Genomic DNA, 22,099 nt, shown 5'->3' on the forward strand with positions numbered 1-22,099 from the left:
AGAAAAATTGTGCTTCAGTGAACATCCTTGTTCATACATTCTTGTGTTCTTTTTTTAAAAATATTTTCTTTGAGAGAGAGAGAGTGAGCACAAGGGGGAAGCAGAGGGAGAGGGAGGGGGGAGAGAAAGAGAGAGAGAGACTGTGAGGAGGAGAGCAGAGGGAGAGGAAGAGAGAGAATCCTCAAGCAGATTCTGCCCTGAATGTGGAGCCCATCATGGGGCTGCATCCCATGACCCTGAGATGATGACCTGAGCTGAAACCCAGAGTTGGATGTTCAACTGACTGAGCCACCCAGGTGCCCCTATTCTTGTGTTGTTGTTTGATTATTCCTTTAGTTAAGATTTCTGGTAATTTAATCACTGGATATGACATTTGCTTTCAAGTCATAAGCTGCTTTCAAGTTATTCCTCAAATTCCTTCTCCAATAGGTAATAAAAAGGTATAGAATTATTTATTTAACCAGTTTTCTGTTGCTGAATATTATCTCATTTCAATTTTCCTTCCCATAATTGTAAATAGTGCTATGATAAATGCCCTGATAAGAAATCTTTTTGGACTGTTGATTGATTGATTGATTTATGGGGCAGTCCCTAGAAGTGGACTTGGGTCAGAGCATACTGTTATTTTTAGAGTTTACTTATACATTGCCATATTTTCCTGCAAGTAGGTTAATAGTCTGCTCTCACCAGCTATTATATCTTTTTAGTATATTTGCCACTATGATGTGTAAAAGTAACTTCATTGTTTCTGTTTGTATTTGATTACCAGTGAGATACTGAACTTTTTTTTTGCTTATTAACACGTACATTTCTTATGTGAATTACCAGTTTGTGTCCTTTGCATACATTTAAGGTGGGGTGTTTTTCTTGTTGCTTTGTTATAGCTCTTTGTATATTATGGATATCAGCTTTTTGCCTTTCATCATTGTCTGTTACAAATATGTTTCCTAATGTTGCTTGCCTTTTTTTTTTTTTTTTTAAGATTTTATTTATTTTTTCATGACAGACACAGAGAGAGAGGCAGAGACACAGGCAGAGGGAGAAGCAGGCTTCATGCAGGGAGCCCGATGCTGGACTCAATCCTGGAACTCCAGGATTACGCCCTGAACCAAAGGCAGATGCTCAACCACTGAGCCACCCAGGAGTCCTGTGTTGCTTGCCTTTAATTTTGTTCATGAGTTTTTCTTTTTGGTTGTTGGCAAAACATGTTTTTAATACAGTAAATATTTTCCTTTTGGGTTTTAGCTTCAGTATTATACTTAGAAATGCCTTAACAATAGAATAAAATTCCTTTCCTCAGTTTTTTTTTAATCTCTAAAATGGGGATGATGATAGTAGTACCTCTCCCAAAGGGATATAGTGAGGACAGGCAGAGTTAAGTACATGAAAAGTATTGTATTAGTTGTTGTTAGCATTTTATTATTATTATTTTTAAAGAATTTATTTATTTGAAAAGAGAGAGAGAGTGTGCATGCACCCATGAGCAGGGGCAGAGGAGGAAAGAGGAGAGAATCCCAAGCAGATTCCGTGCTGAGTGTGGAGCCTGATACAGGGCTCAGTCTTAGGGTCTTGAGATCATGGCTTGAGCCCAAAGCAAGAGTTGGATGCTTAATTGAGCCACCCTGATGCCCCTGTTGTTAGCATTTTAAAATATTTGCCTCCTTACCTATAGCTTATTTTGTGTACGTTATGACACAGCAATATCATTTATTTTTTCCAGGTTACTGTCTGATTGTTTTACCATGACTTATTGAATTCATACCTTTTCTCTCTGATTTAAAATCCTACTTTAGTCTAATTCTGACCTTTTTATTCCTTTCTACAAATTTCTTTTCTTACCCTACCATCATGATATCTTATTTCCTGTAGTTTATTTAATGTGTTAGTGTGTCTTCTTTTCTTTAAAATTCCTTCCTCCCATCCCAGATTTTCTTGGCCAGTATTTTGACTTTATTATTCCTAAAGAATACTGAAATATTATGTTCAAGATACAAAAAAAAAAAAAGATTGGAATTTTCATGGGGCTTGCAATAAGTTTTGAATTATTTTTAGAAGAACTTATATCTTTATAAAATTACTTTTCTCTATAGAATATGTTAACATATCTGCACTTAAACATCTTATTTTAAGTCCCGCAATACAGTTGCAGTTGTCTTAATGGAGAACATGAGCATAGTTTTTAAGTTTATTCCTGGTTACTCTATGTGTTTTTAATAATTTTGTGGATTAGAATTTTTGCCATTATATTCTTGAGCTGCTTACAGCTGATATATAGAAAGGCAGATTGATGTTTTAATATTCATTTTGTAACTGGCTATTTAAAAATTATAAGTATTACATACTTTTTCCAGAATCCTTTCTTTTCTGTCTTTTCAACCTTGTCTCCAAAATTACCAGAGTGATCATAGCTAAGTTCTATTGGTGGGCAGACAGATGGAGAGAAGTCATGTGGCTTGTATAACTAAATCTAGCAATGTAGTGACTGCCTTTGGACTGGAGAAGCAGAAGGAACCCGGGTTAAGGCAGGGAAGGAATCAGGCTCTCCTGCCTCTGTGGCAAAGCCCTATGGGCATGGCAGGTGGATGCCGCTTCACCAGCCAGGTCTGATTGAAAGTTACTGGCTGCCTGCAGCACCACGTCAGGAAGGATTCCAGACTTGTCTGCCATGGATGCAGCAGGTGGCACAGTGGCTGTAGGTGATGAGTTTTCTAGTCCCAAGAGTGGAAAGAGCAGACCCTTGGAGTCACGCAGAGCTGGGTTTGAGTCTCCCCTCTGGTGTCTCCTGGCTGTGTGACTGGAGTCCAGCTGTGTGCTCTCTTTGAGACCCAGGTATATTCTCTTTCAAATGGTGACATGAAGGCCTGGAGCACTGAGTTTTTGATCAAGGTAAACTATTTGTACGTATTAATGTACACTACAGCGGCAGGCTCACTTATATTGCTCTTCCCTTCCCTGGTTGAGTATGTGTTTAAAAAAAAAATGTCTGGGAGAAACCAGTTCTTAAGTTTGTGTATGTGATGCAAGTAGAGCAAATGGGTGACTTGCCTGCCTCTGGCTGTATTTCTATTCGTTTGCTTCATTTACCTCTTTGCTCCTTTTCTTTCCACCTTTATGTCGTGTCTGTCACTGGAGAGGCCACAGAAACATAGGTAAAGGCAGGTGAACATTGAGAACTCTGCCCAGACACTGTAACTCAAGCAAGGAGGGTCCTCTGCCTGTCTTTCATCTGTGTGTACAGATGACCTAGCTTCTGGTCCACATCATGCCACTGTGTGATTTTCATAGTCACCTAACCTCTTTGGGCTTTAGTATCTCGCCTTGGCTGCCTTTTCTGTTTCCTCTGTCTTTGTTTGTCCTTCATCTCGAAGCTGAGAAGCAACACCAAGTAACTTGGAGAGAAAATCAGAAAGACGTGGAGGACTTCAGTGGAGGGCACACAACGATACAGGGAACTCGAATGTTTACCACCAAGTCAAATAGATTTACAACTTCAGCAGGTGATGAGAATCTGCAGGTGTTTCAGAGTGCAAGAGATGCTAAGTGGAAATGGAGGCAAAGTATCCATTGACAATATTTTGAAGTTTTATACAATATCCAGCTACTGTGCTTGTATTATTTGAAGGATTGCATACATATTTATATGGGTATTTGTAGGTTCAATCCACCAACCTCCGCTGACTCCTTAACAGACTTTCTCAAACAAACCTCCACACCCCCCCCATGTGGGAGAGGCTCTCAGGTCATCTAGCCTGGGGAAGTGCCCTGCAGGGCCTGGGAGGCCCTGTGGTATGACCTTCATGATACGGCAGAAAATCTTTACCCTTCTTTTTGACGAGGATCCTCTTTTATACCCTACAGTACAAGAATGCTGGAGTGATTGAGTTAGAAGCGTGTGTCAAGGCTGTGCGTGTCCTCGCCATTCAGAAGCGGAGCATGGAAGCCTCAGAGTTTCTCCAGAACGCGGTTTACATTAATCTTCGACAGGTGGGTGTACGTCCTCTGCTCCTGGAGGAGTTAGCACAGGTCTTTTGGAGTCTGTGGTCACGAGCCCATCCGACTTCTGTGCCAGGATTCGCTGTGGCACTTTGTAAGCTCTGCAGCCAGAACTTGATGTTCTAGTTAATGTGGCCACTTGTATTACTTCTTTACATTATGATACTTGACTTTCAGAATTCCATATTATTCTGTCCTTAACCTTTTTTTTAAAATTTTTTTTAAAATTTTTATTTATTTATGATAGTCACAGAGAGAGAGAGAGAGACAGAGACACAGGCAGAGGGAGAAGCAGGCTCCATGCACTGGGAGCCCGATGTGGGATTCGATCCCGGGTCTCTAGGATCGCGCCCTGGGCCAAAGGCAGGCGCCAAACCGCTGCACCACCCAGGGATCCCCCTTAACCTTTTTTTTTAAAGACTTTATTTACTTATGAGAGACACAGAGAGAGGCAGAGACAGGTAGAGGGAGAAGCAGGCTCCCTGTGGGGAGCCTGATGCAGAACTCAATCCCAGGACCCCATGATCACACCTTGAGCCAAAGGCAGATGCTCAACTGCTGAGCCACCAGGGGCCCCTATCCTTAACATTTTTTGATTGGAGAAACCACTTTTCCAGCTTTGTGACCTTGAAGCAGCTCTGTGCCTCTTGCCTTACTCTCATCAGTTGTGATGTGACTGCCATTTGTCACCCTGTCTGGGTCATTAGGTTTCTGAAACAGGAAGTCTGTGAAAGTCCTTTGTACAGCTCATGTTACACAGCAGGCACTCAATAAGTGCTACTCAGTCTGCATCTGGATTTGGTTGTAATAAAACAAAATCAGAACTCTTAGTTGTAGGTTGCTAATGCAAAAATCACAAAGTTGGTATTCTAGAAAGATTTGAGAAATTTAGCAAAGTAATTTGGATTTTTATGGATGAGGCAACAAGTCTCAAGTTTAGCAGCTTGCTTAAGGACCCATGGCTGAGAGCAGAACACAAGTGATTGTATCAGCAAAGGTGTTTGCTGAGCGCAGGCTGTGCTGGGGGTGGGAAGGAGGAATGGAGAAGGCATGTTCTGCCCTCCATGAGCTGGCAGTTTCACAGCAAAGATAGACCTTCAGTGGTGGGGTGCGTAGAGAAAAGGGGATGGAGAGCAAGAGGTAAATGGATTTAAGCTAGTTTGCTGGTGGTGGAGGGTGTGGGGTCAGGGGCTGTCTGAGGCAGTGAGGTTCAAGCTGGGATGGTTAGGATGGATAGGAGACAGCCAGGAGAGGAGGAGGTGGGAACCGAGCATTTCAGGAAGATGGCTCAGTAAGAGTGAGTTTGAAATCAGAGAGAGCACCTTCCCTGGAAGGGACTAGACCATGTGGAGACAGGCTGGAGAGGGAGCTTGAGAGAGGGGGCCCGAGTCAGAGCTGGAGGGCTTGTTGGCCAGGGGAAGGGTTTGCTGTTTATTCTGAGCGTTTGGGCTTTAGAGGAAAGGCCTGACAGGCATGGGAACGATATGATCCCATTTGTCTCAAGTAGAGAGGACTGATGTGGGGGCCGGGTGGGCAGTATGGATGCTTTCACCTGAGTGGTGGGACTGCCATAGGGAGAGAGGGAGTCAGACTGTAAAGACGTGTGGGTGGAACAAAGGAAGCAATGGAGGACTGTGTGGGAGGGTCAGCTGGACCCATGCCCAGGCTCTGGCTTGATGCTCATGCTGTGCTCTGAGAGGGAAAGCTGAGGAGGACGCTTTGGGGGCCAAAGGGCTAGATTCAGTTGTGGATAAAAAGAAAGCCTGTTTGGTATGTGGGCCTGTGGCTTGGGTGAGAGGGAGGGTGGAGGTTGGGGGAGGGCTCTCGACAGAGACTAGAATAATTTCATACTTTGTACATATAAAAAATATAAATAATAAGACACTCAGGCCTCTATATCCAGATTTAACATGTTAACATTTTGCCATATTGACTAGACATTCTTAGTTTTCAAAATAGTAATAAAATAAATAGAAACAAAATTAGAGCTAATGAACATCTTTGGGTTGGTATGTATCCTTCTACATATTTTGATACTTCGTGTTATAACCATATCTATAAAATGATAACTATTTTCGCATAACACTTAAGCACAGGGCCTCTGGCTTCACTTCCTTAGGCAGGTGATATGGCCGCTCTGTGCTTCCATGCCCTCCCCTGGGAAGCACCTCACTGCCCCTCTGGCCCCTTGTCACAGCGATTCCCCAGCTCAGACCCATGGGGAGGCAGCCTGAGTGAGTAAGAAGCGGCAGCTGTCAGCCATCAGCCTGACACCGAAGGGAGAGACAAAAACAGGAAAGCCAGTAAACCCAGTACAAACAAATAAACCAAACTGCAGTGTTTGAACCATTAAAGGAGATCACACCACAGGGAATCAGAGCTGTGTGGTGGTGGTCGCTTGGCCTGAGCGGTTTGTTCTTGAGGGACTGTGGAGGGGAAGACACATCATAGAAGTACTGGGGCCAGACCTTGTGAGTGTGGAGACCGTAGGCTGGACAGTTGGGAGGGGTCCTCATGGGCGTTCATGCTGGGGAGTCCTGCTGGACTGGAGGGCAGTCACACGGGCTTGGGCTCACACTCTGTCCTTGTCCCTTATGAGCAAAATCACTCCGCCCCTCACTTATTGTCAGGGTGTGTGAAGTAGTAGAATAGCATGCTCTCCTGGTGATGGGAAGGATTGGTTTAGATGAGACGCTCTGTGTCCAGCACTGTCGTAGTATTTGCCCTGCAGCAGCCCTGCAGGTGTCAGTCCGGCGGGGGGCAAAGGGGAGGGCACTGAGAGGCCTGAAGCCAGGGACTGCGGGTGGTGTGCTTGGCGAGGCTGGGGTTGGGGGAATGGTGAGTGCCAGGGGACTTGATGCCCTCACATGCCAGGGCCCATGCAGGCCAGAGCTGCCTTGCAGATGGATGTTGAAGATTTTGTGTTGCTGTAAAGCTGTTTTCAAGGGGTGGGGTGTAATGGGGCATACATAAGTGCATATCTTTTATATTTTTTATTTAAATTTTTTTTGCTAATTTTTATTTAAATTTTATTAGTTAGCATACAGTATGGTATTAGTTTCTGGAGTAGAATTAAGCGATTCATTACTTACTTACAACACCCAGTGCTCATCACAGCAAGTGCCCTCCTTAATGCCCATCCCCCATCTAGCCCCTCCTCCACCACCTCCCTCCATCAACCTTCAGTTTGTTGTCTTTAAGAGTTTCTTATTATTTGTTTCCTTCTCTCTTTTCTTTTCTTTTTTTCCCTTTTTCCCCCTTCCCATGTGTTCATCTATTTGGTTTCTTAAATTGCATGTGTGATTGAAATCATATGGTATTTGCCTTTCTCTTATTGGCTTATTTCTCTTAACATTATACCCTTTAGTTCCATCCAATGTTGCAAATGGTGAGATTTCATTCTTTCTGATGGCTAATATTCCATTGTGTTTATAGACCACATCTTCTTTGTCCATTCATCTGTCAGTGGACATCTGGGCTCTTTCCATAGTTTGGCTTTCGTGGACATTGCTGCTATAAGCATTGGGGTGCCTGTTTCCCTTTGAATATGTATTTTTGTATCTTTTGGATAAATACCTAGAAATATAATTGTTGGGTTGTAGGGTAGCTCTATTTTTAACTTCTTGAGGAACCTGCATACTATTTTCCAGAGTGGCTGCACCAGTTTGCATTCCCATCAACACTGTAAGAGGGTTCCCCTTTCTCCATATCCTTGCCAGCAGGTGTTGTTTCCTGAGTTGTTAATTTTAGCCATTCTGACCTGTGTGAGGTGGTATCTCACTCTGGTTTTGATTTGTATTTCCCTGATGGCAGGTGATGTGGAGCATTTTTTCATGTGTCTGTTGGACATTTGTATGTCTCTTGGAGAAATGTCTGTTCATGTCTTCTGCCTATTTCTTGATTGGATTTTTTGTTTTTTGGATATTGAGTTTGAAAAATTCTTTTTTTAAAATGTATTTATTTGAGAGAGAGAGCATGAGCTGCGGGGAGGAGCAGATGGAGAGGGAGAAGCAGATTCCCCACTGAGCAGGGAGCCCGATGTGGGGGGCTCACTTGATCCCAGGACCCCGGGATCACACCCTGAGCTGAAGGCAGATGCTCAACCACTGAGCCACCCAGGCGTGCCCCTGATAAGTTCTTTATAGATTTTGGATATCAGCCCTTTATCTGATAAGATGTTTGCAAATATCTTCTCCCATTCTGAAGGTTACCTTTTAGTTTTGTTGATTGTTTTCTTTGCTGTGCAGAAGCTTTTTATCCTGACAAAGTCCCAGTAGTTCATTTTTGCTTTGGTTTCCCTTGCCTCTGGCAACATGTCTAGCAAGAAGTTGCTGTGGCCGAGGTCGAAGAGGTTGCTGCCTGTGTTCTCCTCTAGGATTTTGATGGATTCCTGCCTTACATTTAGGTCTTTCATCCATTTTGAATTTATTTTTGAAGTATTGTAATCCTTTATAAACTATTTTTACTTAGAATGTGTGGGAGGTCACTGCTGTTTGGAACAGCCACAGCCCCCTGCCTGTTTGCTTGGTCTTCATGGACAACACTAGGGCCAGCTGAAAGAGGGGGTGAGTGCCGTGGGGTGTGGATGTGAGCATGTTGTGGTAGCCCTGAGTTTCCCCAAGCATGACACTTTGCCTTAGTTGACTCATTTCCATGGGTACCTACCAGGAGAGCAAACTGGAAAATAATGAGTTCCAGGAGGATTTTATAATAACAATAAAAAAGGGGTGTCTGGTTTTTCTGAAATAGGATGAGCTTTTGGTTCTTGATCAGGTATATTTCATTGTAAAATTGATGAGTTGTATTGATTCCCGGCAGACTTTGGCTACTGTGGAAGTTTTGAAAGGAGGAATGTGGTTCTTGCAGGTATTTTCTACTTGAAGAAGCCCTGTGCAAACATAAAAATGGGTAAAAAACACCCTTGGATCTCATGGTGCTGGGTAGGGCTCCTGCAGAATTCCTTTCATTTGTGGGCAGGGACAGGGATCGACCTGTCTTTTAAGTTTACGAAAGTGCTTTACGATAGTTATCTCGCATGGTGAATGGCAGTGCACGTTTCATTTAATAACTGTCTGTGAATTTGTGTATTGGACGTGTTGGTATCACAGCGGTGAGGTAGGAATAAGAGAAGGAGCAGTTCTGGCGTCCGAGACTTGGGTTTCCTTTGTTTCCTTGCCATGTGACCCTGGACTAATATGTAGCCTCCTGTAGCCTATTTGTGAATCTGTGAGATGGGGATGATAATGTTCACTCCTTCCTGGATTTGTTTTAAGTGTATATAGTATCTGAATACACGTAAAGTACTTACCACACTGCTCGGCACATAGCATGTGTTCAGTATGTGTGTCTGCCCCGTTGGTACTAAGATCAGTTACTCCTGTTCACAGAGCAGGAACCTCAGGCTGGAGAAGCCTTATGTAGTGTGTGCACAGTCAGATCACAGTTTCAGAGGTGAAAGGGCCTCTGGAAAGCATGCTTGTTGATGCTTTCCTTCATGCTGTGTTCCCTAGCAGAGGTCGGGTGCTGTGTTAGCTGGGTGCTAGCCCTAGGACGCTCAGAGGTTGAACAGGCATGGCTGTGCCGAATGTACTGCTTGAGCTTAAAGTCTAGGGGGGAAGCAGGGACTAAATAGACATACATAAAATGAATTATTACAAGCCGTGATCAGTTCTGCAGAAGAAGAAGACACGCTTGATCACAGAGCTGGGGAATGTTCTCGTCAGGCTGCTCTAGTGGCATTAAACTAGGCAAGGACAAGAAGGCAGAAAATCTCTGTTATCAGGTAGACTGAAACTCATTGATTTTACTTACAACTAATGAAGCAGCCAGCTTGTTGCAGTCACTTAACTTAATCTGCAGGTGTAGACAGATGTTGACCATGTCCTCATAGAAAGTTGGCCAAGTAGTTCATTGTAGCCAGTTGCAGAGAAGAGCACGTTGCGGATGGGAGTTTGCTGCGTGCCCAGGATTATGTTGTAAACACCACCACTGGGTATTTAAACCTAGCTGGTTGTGACTCTCCAGTCCGTGGTCTGTGAACTGCATCACAGAGCTTTTCTCAAACAATCCAAGTGACTGAAATTAATTTTTTTATGTTTATTTATTTATTCATGAGAAACACAGAGAGAGAGAGTCCAAGACACAGACAGAGGGAGAAGCAGGCTCCATGCAGGGAGCCCGAGGTGGTACTGGATCCCGGGTCTCCAGGATCACGCCCTGGGCTGAAGGTGGCACTAAACTGCTGAGCCACTCACACTGCCCTAATTTTTTAATTAGTAGGAAATGGTAGGTGACAACAAGAGAAAGTGGTCATAAGAAATTGAAGACCTTGTCCCAGTGGAACAAGCCGCACACCTTAGCAGGTAGGAGAACACACTGTCGGTCGAGTCATGTGTGCTCATCCTGGAGCCTCTGCCTGTTGCAGACCTGGTCGCCAGGGACTGTTCTGGGCCATTTAAGAACATTTTGGCTCATGATTCTCTTGACTAGAATCGATGACCTCTCTGTCTCTGGTTAATTTTCTCGTCAGAGCCATTTAAATTTTGTGCAGGCCACTCCATTCACATGGGAAAATAGCCTCTTTAAACTTCTTGCTGTGGTTCCTTAATGAAGCTGTTGCTAAGGAAACCCGGCAAAAGCTGGTAGATATGCACATGATAATTGTAACCTCAGAACTTGATGTCAGATTAAGCTCAGAATCAGAGACATGGGGAGATTCAGGAAAGGCTTTTGACGCGAGGGGGGGCAGTGTAAAGATACAGCCGAGGTAAGACAGCAACGTGGCAGCAGGGCAGCGGGCTTGCAGGATGGCGGGCGGGGAGTTCAGAGTTCTCACGGAGAAAGAAACAGGTGCATGGGGAGGGAGGAGAGCCGAGTTCCTTCCTGAGAAGGAAGAGGAGAGAGGGAACATATGTCTGCTTGAACGAGATACGGGTGTGGCCTTGTATTTAGGAGAGGGGTTTTGTGGGGAGCAGGAAGGAAATCGGGTGGTGAGGAGTCGTTGCTGCAGGGACACGAGCAGATGGGCCTTGGGTGGGGAGCTGCCCACGAAGGCCGTGGGGTCTGGCCCAGTCCTCTTGTGGGAGCCCCGTGCATTGAGGGGTGGGGAGGGCTAACAGCACGGGCTAACAGACCTCCAAGACAGAGCAGATGCCTCCTGCTCTAGTGGGACCCTGGATCACGACCAGAGCTGAAGGCCCAACTGCCCCATCATTCTTTTAGTTTTTCTAATGCTGTACATTGTAAACGATAAAGCAAGGATGGACTTCTTGAGGGCAGGACTGTGTATCATGTATCTGTGTATTCCTAAGATCTTATTCATAGTAAATGCCAGATCTCTGTTAAATGAATCTATTCACAACAGTGTCTGTCCTCCCATTTTCTTTTCTTTTTCTTTTTTTTTTTTAAAGATTTTTATTTATTTATTCATGAAAGACACACAGAGAGAGGCAGAGACACAGGCAGAGAGAGAAGCAGGCTCCATGCAGGGAGCTCAATGTGGGACTCAGTCCTGGGACTCCAGGATCACGCCCCAGGCCGAAGGCAGGCGCTAAACTGCTGAGCCACCCAACGATCCCCTGTCCTCCCATTTTATAAACAAGAAACCCTGATTCAGGTTATGCTACCTGAACACATACGTGAATGCGAGAAATTGGAGGGGGCACTATGGATGATACTGGGAGCTTATTCAGGAAGGATTCATCTTTATTTCTTTACCACCCCCCACCCCTTGGGTATACTCAGTCAGATGCTTTAGGTCAGATGCGTAGCTTAGCTAGGGCTGTCAGTTTCAAATTAAATTTCTAGTATGAGTGCTGTACTTGAAGCCTAATTCATATGAATCTTTGAAGAGGGTCATGTTTAAGGAGCCTGACTCATTAGCACGTGTGTTTATTAAATAGCTACAACTGTAAGTGATGGAGCAGCCCTCGTGAGAAGCAGGGAACTGTCGCCCATGGTCGTGTTGGTTGGCTGCAGTTGTAACCACAGTCAGCTCTTGGCATTGTCTAGCATGCTCATCATGACCTGCTACAGGGAGCTTTCTAAATACTTCGCCAGTCATCTGTTGAAACAGAGCCACAAGCACTGATGAAGTCTTAATGAATGGAACTTATAAGGATCAAGATTTACGTTCATTCTATGAAAACATATTTCTTTTTTTTTTTAAAGATTTTATTTATTTATGAGAGACAGAGAGAGAGAGGCAGAGACCTCAGCAGAGGGAGAAGCAAGCTTCCTGTGGGGAGCCTGATGCGGGATTTGATCCTGGGACTCCAGGATCATGCCCTGAGCCAAAGGCAGATGCTCAACCACAGAGCCACCCAGGTGTCCCTGAAAGCATATTCTGAGAGTTGGTGTTGGATCCACATTGAAGAGGGTAGTAGTGGAATCCACTGTTGGAGATTTACATGGTGTCATATGCCTGCATGGGAGCCCAGGGTTCTACAAAATTCAAATTCTAGGGGCACCTGAGTGGTTCCTCAGGCAGTTGAGCATCTGCCTTTGGCTCAGGTCATGATTTCCAGATCTTGGGATCAAGCCCCATGTCAGGCTCCCTGCTCAGCAGGGAGTCTGCTTCTCTTCCTCCCTATGACACTACTTTGTGCTCTCTGTCAAATAAATAAAATCTTTAAAAAAAAAAAACCAACCCGAATGGATAAAGAAGATGTGGTTTATGCATACAATGGAATATTACTCAGCCATTAGAAATGACAAATACCCTACCATTTGCTTCGACGTGGATGGAACTGGAGGGTATTATGCTGAGTGAAGTAAGTCAGTCGGAGAATGACAAACATTATATGGTCTCATTAATTTGGGGAATATAAATAATAGTGAAAGGGAATAGAGGGGAAGGGAGAAGAAATGGGTAGGAAGTATCAGAAAGGGAGACAGAACGTGGAAGACTCCTAACTCTGGGATATGAACTAGGGGTGGTGGAAGGGGAGGAGGGTGGGGGGTGAGGGTGACTGGGTGGCAGGCACTGAGGGGGGCACTTGACGGGATGAGCACTGGGTGTTATTCTGTATGTTGGCAAATTGAACACCAATAAAAATAAATTTATTATTATTATTATTATTATTATTTTTTTAATTTTTATTTATTTATGATAGTCACAGAGAGATAGAGAGAGAGAGGCAGAGACACAGGCAGAGGGAGAAGCAGGCTCCATGCACCGGGAGCCCGATGTGGGATTTGATCCCGGGTCTCCAGGATCGCGCCCTGGGCCAAAGGCAGGCGCCAAACCGCTGCGCCACCCAGGGATCCCTAAATTTATTATTATTAAAAAAAAAAACAACCCAAAACAGAATTCAAGTTCTAGCCCAAGGGAATCGCAAGTGGGAATCCTTATGGTGGGAGGGAGCATGGCTGCTTCGAGGCTGAGACATCCAGGGCTGGGCAAGCAGGCATGCCCGAGGAGGTGGCAGGAAACAGACTGTGCAGGCTTTGTAGGCTGTGTGCAGTTTCCCTTAGGCTTTATCCTAAGAGCAGTGTACAGCCACCGAGGTTCTTAAGGGCGTACAGTGCTGTAAAGGGTCACTCTTCTGCATGTGGAGTGCTTGGAAACCTGTGAAAGGCTGGGCAGGAGGTGATGGGATGATGTGGAGGAGGTGGCTTTGAGCTTTGACCGTCAAGTGGGCCTTCATCCTAGCTCTGCCACTTAGTGGCTAAATGACCTGCATGGCTTACTTAAAGGGACAGAATTTCTCTAATCAGTTGAACTGCTAATGCCCCGACTTCTCAGGATTATCGTGAAGTTTCAGTGAGATAACACGCCTGCAGAGAACAGCATGGCATCCGGCTCAGAGTAAATGTGTGTGGGCAGCTGTTGGGGTGTGCACACCCAATGGGACTTGGTCACTGATTACAGACAGGCTGTGAGCAAGTGGAAGGTGCAAGCATGATGCTCCATGCCTGGAGTGTGCAAGTGGCTGTAGGTGGCCTGGAGCCCTGAAGGACTGCAGCTGTGGGAGGAAGGCCATGGGTCAGCTGTGTGCAGGTGGAGGTTGATGTGCCTTAGGAGCATCTCAGTGAAGTGTCGTGGGTCAGCTGGATTGTACAGCTGTGGCGCTCACCGAGGAGGTCTGTCCCTGAGCTGAACATTGTCATAAAATCCTTGATATCCGAGGACCTCACAATATTGATCACTGAAAGTGATGACATCCTTTAAAATACAGGTGAACGGTATTACCATTTCTGTTGTTGAAACTCATCCTCCTTCTTTTTTTTTTTTTTTTTAAAGATTTTATTTATTTATTTAGAGAGAGAGTGAGTGTGTGCACAAGCAGGGGGAGGTACAGAGGGAGAGAGAGTCTCAAGGAGACTTTGTGCTGAACGTGGAGCCTGACACAGGGCTCGATCCCACGACCCTGAGATCATGACCTGAGCTGAAACCAAGAGTCAGGCATTTAACCGAATGAGCCACCCAGGTGCCTCCATATTTCTTTATCACTTATTTCACTAACTAGATACTTCCTGAGCACTCACTTTGTACAGTTCTCACCTGGAGTCAGGTTCAACAGTTAAGAGCCAGCAAATCTGCCTTTTTTCCAGGAAGGAAGCCCGTGGAGTTGGTAGCCTCTATAATTTGCCTAATTTGGAATTCCAGTTCTTGATTTAATTGATTCTATTTTATGTTGGCCATTTTCCTGAGAAGAGAGACATATTATCTCACTGTCATGTTCAGATTAGGTGTTTCAAGAATTGTGGATTTCATCCAGTCTATATATCTTATTAACCTTGTAGATTATTTTCTCATTTTTTGGGTTTGCCCCTTTCTTAATTTTGTATGCCTATGTAAGTCTCTATCCTATTTGGGCTCTTAATTATTTTATTTTTCTCTAAAATTTTTTAAAATTTGACTGTAGTGGACACAATGTTACATTAGTTTCAGGTGTAAAGCATAGTGATTTGACAAGTTTATACATTATGCTCTGCTCACCACAAGCGTAGCTGCCGTTTATCCCCATACATCACTATCACAGTATCATTGACTGCATTCCCTCTGCTGTGCCTTTTATTCTCATGACTTACTTATACCTTACGTGGGAACCTCTACCTCCCACTCCCTTTCACCCATTTTTCCCATCACCACACTCTCTTCCCCTCTGGCAGCCATCAGCATGTTCTCTGTATTCATAGGTCTGATTCTACTTATTTTAGTTTTTCATTTGTTTTTTCAGATTTCACATATGAGTGAAATGGTATTTGTCTTTCTCAGTTTGACTTGCATAATACCCTTTAGGTCATCCATGTTGTTGTAATGACACAATCCTTCTTTATGGCTTTGTAATATTCCATTGTGTGTGCATGTATGTATGTATCCTTCTATCCATTATCTGTATCCTATCCTTATCCATTGTCTATCAGTGGAAGCTTGGCCTACTTCCATATCTTGGCTGTTGTAGATGATGCCACAATAGACACAGAATTGTATATGTCTTTCAAATTAGTGTTTTTGTTTTCTTTGGGTAAATACCCAGTAGTAGAATTATTGGATCATATGGTATTTCTATTTTTAATTTTTTGAGGAATCTCCGTACTCTTCCACGGTGGCTGCACCAGTTTACATCCCCACCAACAGTGGATGAAGGTTCCTTTTCTCCACATCCTGGCCAATACCTGTTATTTTATGTCTTTTTGACTGTAGCCATTCTGACATGTGTGAGGTGATATCTTATTGTTGTTTTGATTTGCATTTCCCTGATGAGTAGTGATGTTGAGCATCTTTTCATGTGTCTACTGGGGGCCTTAATTATTATAATTATTATTTTTTAAGATTTTATTTATTTATTTGAGAGAGAGAGAGAGAGCAGAAGTAGGGGGAATAGAGAGGGAGAGACAGATGGAGAAGCAGACTCCCCCACCGAGCAGGGAGCCCAATGTAGGGCTTAATCCCAGGACCCCAGGATTATGACCTGAGCTCAAGGCAGGCACTTGATTGAGCCATCTAGGTGCTCCCGTAATTATTTTTTTAATTAAAAAATGTCTGTTAGAACATGAAAGACTCCTAACTCTGGGAAATGAACTAGGGGTGGTGGAAGGGGAGGTGGGCGGGGGGTGGAGGTGACTGGGTGACGGGCACTGAGGTGGACACTTGACGAGATGAGCACTGGGTGTTATTCTATATGTTGGCAAATTGAACACCAATAAAAAATAAATTTAAATAAAAAAATGTCTGTTAGTAGAAAAAAAAGTCAAATAATGCATAAATCCAGAAGATAACTATTGTATTTTCTGTTTTGGCAATATCACAGTCTACCAACTCTCAAAAACGGTCTTTGCATGTTTTCCTTAAAAATGCTGATTAAAAGGTAAAACCTTTTACCTCAGTTTTTCAGAATATATAGCAAGAAAGTAAGGGGAAATCCTAGGGGCCAAAACTACTAGAAAGCACAAATCCTGGAAGGTGAGTGAGCCTCAGACACAGCAAATACTGTCTGGCTCTGGGAACACAGTTTCAACACCCCATATAGGAGGGATAGGAGGTAAGCCTTTGGCCTGCCCCAATTGGGAATTGGATAGCAGACCCATGTGTAAGGACAAGACTCCCCCAAGCCATGTTCAATGAAAGGGTGAATTGGAATAAAAAATTCCCACTCCTCAAAGCAAGAAAATAAGGAAACTAAATCTTTTTGGAAGGAAAAAAGCAACCCAAACTGAGGATTTAATTTAAAGTTATCCTCACATGAGAATGACCACAAACTCCTGGCAGAAATACATAAATCCTCCTGGAATGAGAAATTGTGTTTTGAATGAATCAATGAACAGTCAATACAAAAAGGTCTTCAGAGGGTTCTGAATCAAGATGTTGGATCCTCAACATTACCAACATCACCTTTCTCCCAAGGTCTCATTTAAATATCTAAAGAGGGGGTATCAGAGTGGCTCAAATGGTTAACTATCTGCTCAGGTCATGATCTCCAGGTACTGGGATTGAGCCCCACATTGGCCTCCCTGCTCAGTGGGGAGTCTGCTTCTCCTTTCCCACCTACCCCCTGCTTGTGCTCTCTCTCTCTCTCAAATGAATAAATAAAATCTTAAAAAAATATATCCAAAAAGATTTTTTAAAGGAAAGAGCCATGTTCATAATTATATACATTGATAATACACTATATTAGGAATTCAGAGGTGAACATGGAATACTCTCCTCTTTTATGGAGCTTTTATTCTATTTGAGGAGACAAATCTGTGTTTTGTGAGCTTGGTGGAAGGAGGTGTTTATTACAGTCAGGCAGGAGAGGATACGAAGAAAATGATGATGGGTGGGTGATAGTTTGGTTGTGTATGATCTTTTAATTGGCTTTTAGTTTCAGGCTCCATGAGTTTTCGTTGGAGGGAATAGATTTTGTGGAGAATACACTTAAAAAACTCAGGACTTTTTAGAATTAAAAAAATGAGGGACACCTGGGTGGCTCAGCGGTTGAGCATCTAGATGCCTTCAGCTCAGGGCGTGATCCCGGAGTTCCAGAATCGAGTCCTACATTGGGTTCCCCACAGGGAGCCTGCTTCTCCCTCTGCCTGTGTCTTTGCCTTCTTTCTGTGTCTATCATGAATAAATAAATAAAAATCTAAAAAAAAAAGAATTAAAAAATGCTAAGAAAGATGTACTCATAAAGTTTGTGCAGTCATCAAAGTACACCTAACCTTGCTTGATCACTAAACCTAAAGATTGTAAAAGTAGGCAGGACTTCTTGAGGCCTGAGAAATTGGTTTCTAAGATCATCCAAGAATGAATCCGAGGGAACCAGGGTGAGCAGAAGTCAGGCTTTGACTTTGCCACTTTCGGGTAGAATACCTACTGAGGGTGTTGATTGTTCATAAAGTTTCATCTCTCTTTAATGTTTGTCAAGGTGTTGAGCACATGGTCTGTACACCTGCTCTAGGAGCCTTTTAGGTATGTGCCTAAGAGTGTGGGCCCAGCTATCCCTATGTCATCCATCCCTCCACTCGTCTTCAAATGGTGCTGGGAGCTCAGCAGAGTGATTGCTTATTGACTTGTCTGTCTCCTTATGACCTTGTCAGCCATCGAGGGCCAGATCTTATGTAACTTTGTTTTGTTTCGATCCTTTCCCTTTGAATGATAAAAGCTAAAGAAAGATCCAGTTACTTTAACAGATGCTTTTTAAAGACAGGTCCTTGGTACAAACCTTGTAATCCTGCTTTGGGATGTAGGGAAGAGAGTTACATTCTTTCCTTTCTAAACTGTTTTGACATACATATATGGAAATTTGTGTAATTTTGAATATATATTTTCTCTCTGTATAATTATGGCTAGAAATAAATGTGGGTAGAAACAGAATGTGTTTTCCACACTTGAGAATGTACGATCTCCGCAGTTTTCTGCCTTGCTATTTCACAGTCATTGCTGGTGTGCCATCACCAGGCCAGCTCACAGGAATTGCCACAGCCTTGTTCTTTAGGTCACTGGAGGTGCCCATGTTTGAGAAGACTAAAGGCTGTTGAAGCATTTTTGGGAGCATATCTGGCTGGCTAAGTTTGGATTAATACCAGTGACCTCAAAGGCATTAATTAACAATGGTATTTCCCATTTCTTGAACACCCATCGGGAGCTTTAAGCTATGCTGGCTGTTCACATAGCTGTGTCCAGCTATGCTGGATCACGCCCTGAGCTGATTGCCATTTAGTCTTTCTGACAATCATGATTAGATTTTATTATCCCCATTAATAAGGAAAGTGCCAAAGCTAGTAATGTGCAGATTTGAGAATGGCATTTGGGTCTTTCTGATTCCTGTGTCTGTACTGTCCTTCTTGATAGCCAGGAGACTCTTCATAGCTCTGAGTTTCTTGATAATATTAGTGCTTTCTTTGTAGTGGTGTGAATAAAATAGGTATAAACTTACTTTCCAGTTAGAAAAGGAATGGTGAATTCACATTTGAATTCCTCAGAGTCCATCTTTAGAGTAAACCTACTTGTCTTGAGTAGTCTTTGAGTTACTTTCCATTGGAGCTTCATGTAGATATCTGGGCCCTGGTGGGCTCAGCCTTCATGGCTGTGCAGTCTACTGAAAAATTAGAACAAAGATGTGCTGATTAATACTCCCTAAAAGAGCAGTAGATTGGAAATGAGTTTGGGAATTTGATTTCATTTCAAATTTTTGTGAGGATTGACCTAAAATTTTGCCTGGGACTCTTGTATAGTCTCCAGATTCTTAGGCTGTGGATGTCTATGGTGAGCTGACGTGGCTTTGTCCTGAGGCTCCCAGGGTCCAAGGCCGATGAGGAGCTTTTCAGTTAAGTGTTTTCCTGGGGCTCTGAAGCAGTTGTGCCCAAGATTTTTCCATTAAGAATCTTTTCTGGGGCTTGGAGTGATTGCACTTCCACTTATAATGTAGTGTTTATCACTTGGTTTCTCATTATGTTGAAATGGTACAAGAAGAATGAAAGAGTATATTACTGATAAGGATATTCCAGTCTTTCATCTTTAATAATGTCCATGAAAGAATCAGTGGGGACTCTGATGGATTGGAGGCCACAGCTTGTGATCTTTATTTTAGATGGTGGCCTCATTGAGGGTACTAGCTATGATGACTAATATTTTTACCTTCCCGAATATCTTTTTTCCATATTTTATTTTATTTATTTATTTTCTTTTTCCATATTTTAAACCAAAAGGGATAGCTCAAGTTCTGGGAGTTTCCAGACATGTGATAAAAGCATTAAGTATTCCTGTCTCTCCTGTGTAGACCTCCGTAGTCCTTGTTCATGGCTGCATCTCACTACACTGGAATCTCTCTGCAGCTGGTACTGTATGAAGAGAGCAAAGACTGGGTCCTTTTCAAACTTGCATATGCATGGATCCTAGACCTAAGCATAAAGCTTCTAGAAAAAAACATAGGAGATATGTTTGGGGTTTTGGGGTAAACAGAAGTCTCTTAGGCAAGGGCATAGAAGGTGTTAACCATAAATGAAAAATAAATTGAGCTACTTTACAATTGATAAATTGGTAAATTGAACTCATTCACAATTCTGCCTATTACAAGACTCCTTTTGGAAAATAAATGGGCAGCAGACTGGGAAAAGATGACATTCAGAATATATTAAGAACTCCTATGACATAGACAAATGACTAACTTAAGAAATGATCAGAAAATTTTAACAAATGCTTTATAATGGAAGATATACTAATCATATGAAAAAACGTTTGACATCATTAGTTATCAAGTAAATGCAAATTAAAGCCACCAGAATGGCTAAAATAGAAATGACTGATAATACCAAATGTTGGTGAGCACATGGAACAACAGTAATTCTCATACATTACTGGTGTGAGTGTAAAGTGATGCTTCCACTTTAGAGTATAGAGAGAATGTACTTCATAATTAAGGCCATATGTGACACATCTACAGCCAACATCATAATGGTGAAAAGCTGAAAGCTTTTCCTCTAAGATCAGGAACAAGACAAAGATGTCCATTGTTGCTACTTTATTCAACATAATACTAGAAGTTCTAGCTGCAGCAATCAGACAAGAAAAAGAAATAAAAGGCATCCACATTTGTAAGGAAGAGTAAAATTGTCTCTATTTGCAGATGATTTGATACTAAATAGAGAAAACCCTAGAGATGCCACCAAAAAACTATTAGAATAAATAACTGAATTCAGTAACATTGTGGGCTATAGAGTCAATATATAGAAATCTGTTGTATATCTATTCACTAATAAAGAAATAACAGAAAGAAAGATGAAATAACCCCATTTACAATTGCATCAGAAGAATAGAATACTTAGAAATAAACTTAACCAAGGAGGTGAAAGACCTGTACTCTGAAAACTATTAACACACTGATGAATGAAATTGAAGGTGACACAAATAAATGGAGATATTCCATGCCCATGGATTGGAAGAATTAATACTGTTAAAATGTCTATACTACCCAGAGCGATGTGCAACACTTGCTTGGATCTGTCTCCCCAGGCAAGAGAAGCAAAACAAACTATTGTGATTATACCAAAATAAAAGGTTTTGCAGAGCAAAAGAAACCATGAAGAAAACAAAAAGGCTACCCAGTGAATGGGAGGAGATATTTATAAATGATATAGCCAGTAATGGATTAATGTGCAAAACGTAAAGAATTCATAAAGCTCAAAACAACTTAATTGAAAAATGGGTGGAGGACCTAAATAGACGTTTTTCCAAAGAGGTACAGATGGCCAAGAGACACATGGAAAAGTGTTCAACATCACTGCTCATCAAGGAAATACAAAATAAAAACGTGATGAGATACCACCTCATACCTGTCAGAATGGCTGTTGTCAAAAACACAAAAACAAAAGGTTGGCAAGGATGTGGAGAAAAAGGAAGCCTCATGCACTGTTGGTGGGAATGGAAACTGGTGCAGCCACTAAGGGAAACATCATGGAGATTCCTCAAAAAGTTAAAAATAGAGCTACCACACCATGCAGTAATTCTACTTGTGGATATTTAAACGAAGAAAGTGAAAACACTAATTTGAAAAGATATATGCACCCCTATGTTTATTGCAGCATTATTTATGAAGCCAACTACTGCTTGGAAGTAGCCCAAGTATCTGTCCATAGACACACACACACTGGTATATTACTCGGTCATAAAAAGAATGAGATCTTGCCATTTGCAATGATGTAGATGGACCTAGAGGGTATAATCCTGAGTGAAATAAGTCAGAGACAAATATCACATGATCTCGCTCATTTGTGGAATAGAAGAAGCAAAGCAAACGAGTAAACAATAATAATGAGAGAAACAGACTCAAATTCAGAGAATAAACTAGTGGTCGTCAGAGGGGGGATGGGTGAAATATGTGAGGGGGATGAAGAGGTATAGACTTCCAGTTATAAAATAAATAAGTTACAGGAATAAACAACACAGCATAGGGAATATAGTCAGTAATGTAGTAACTATGTGGTGAGAGATGGTAACTACACTTATGGTGAGCATTTGATAATGTTTGTAATTGTTAACCCACTGTGTTGTATGCACTGAAAATGCACTAATATATGTCAACTAACTTCAATTAAAAATAAAAAAATTAATACAAAAAATGATGCTTCCACTTTAGAAAATGTGTGGTCGTCCTACGGGCTGGGTGGGGGGCGGAAAAGG

The 22,099-nt window shown here is 42.5% G+C and overlaps 1 protein-coding gene across 5 annotated transcripts in view; it reads left to right on the top strand.

The window, feature by feature from the left end:
* The window catches only part of TRAPPC9 (trafficking protein particle complex subunit 9), a 541,977-nt gene that overhangs the window by 43,657 nt on the left and 476,221 nt on the right, over positions 1-22,099 (top strand). For all 5 annotated transcript variants that reach the window (XM_041769344.1, XM_041769347.1, XM_041769345.1 and 2 more), the window contains one exon: positions 3,859-3,984. In XM_041769344.1, the coding sequence (XP_041625278.1) occupies positions 3,859-3,984 (126 nt within the window). The remainder of the gene's footprint in view (positions 1-3,858; positions 3,985-22,099) is intronic.

Source organism: Vulpes lagopus, chromosome 9, assembly GCF_018345385.1.
Source record: "Vulpes lagopus strain Blue_001 chromosome 9, ASM1834538v1, whole genome shotgun sequence".
In the NCBI taxonomy this organism is placed as follows: domain Eukaryota; kingdom Metazoa; phylum Chordata; class Mammalia; order Carnivora; family Canidae; genus Vulpes; species Vulpes lagopus.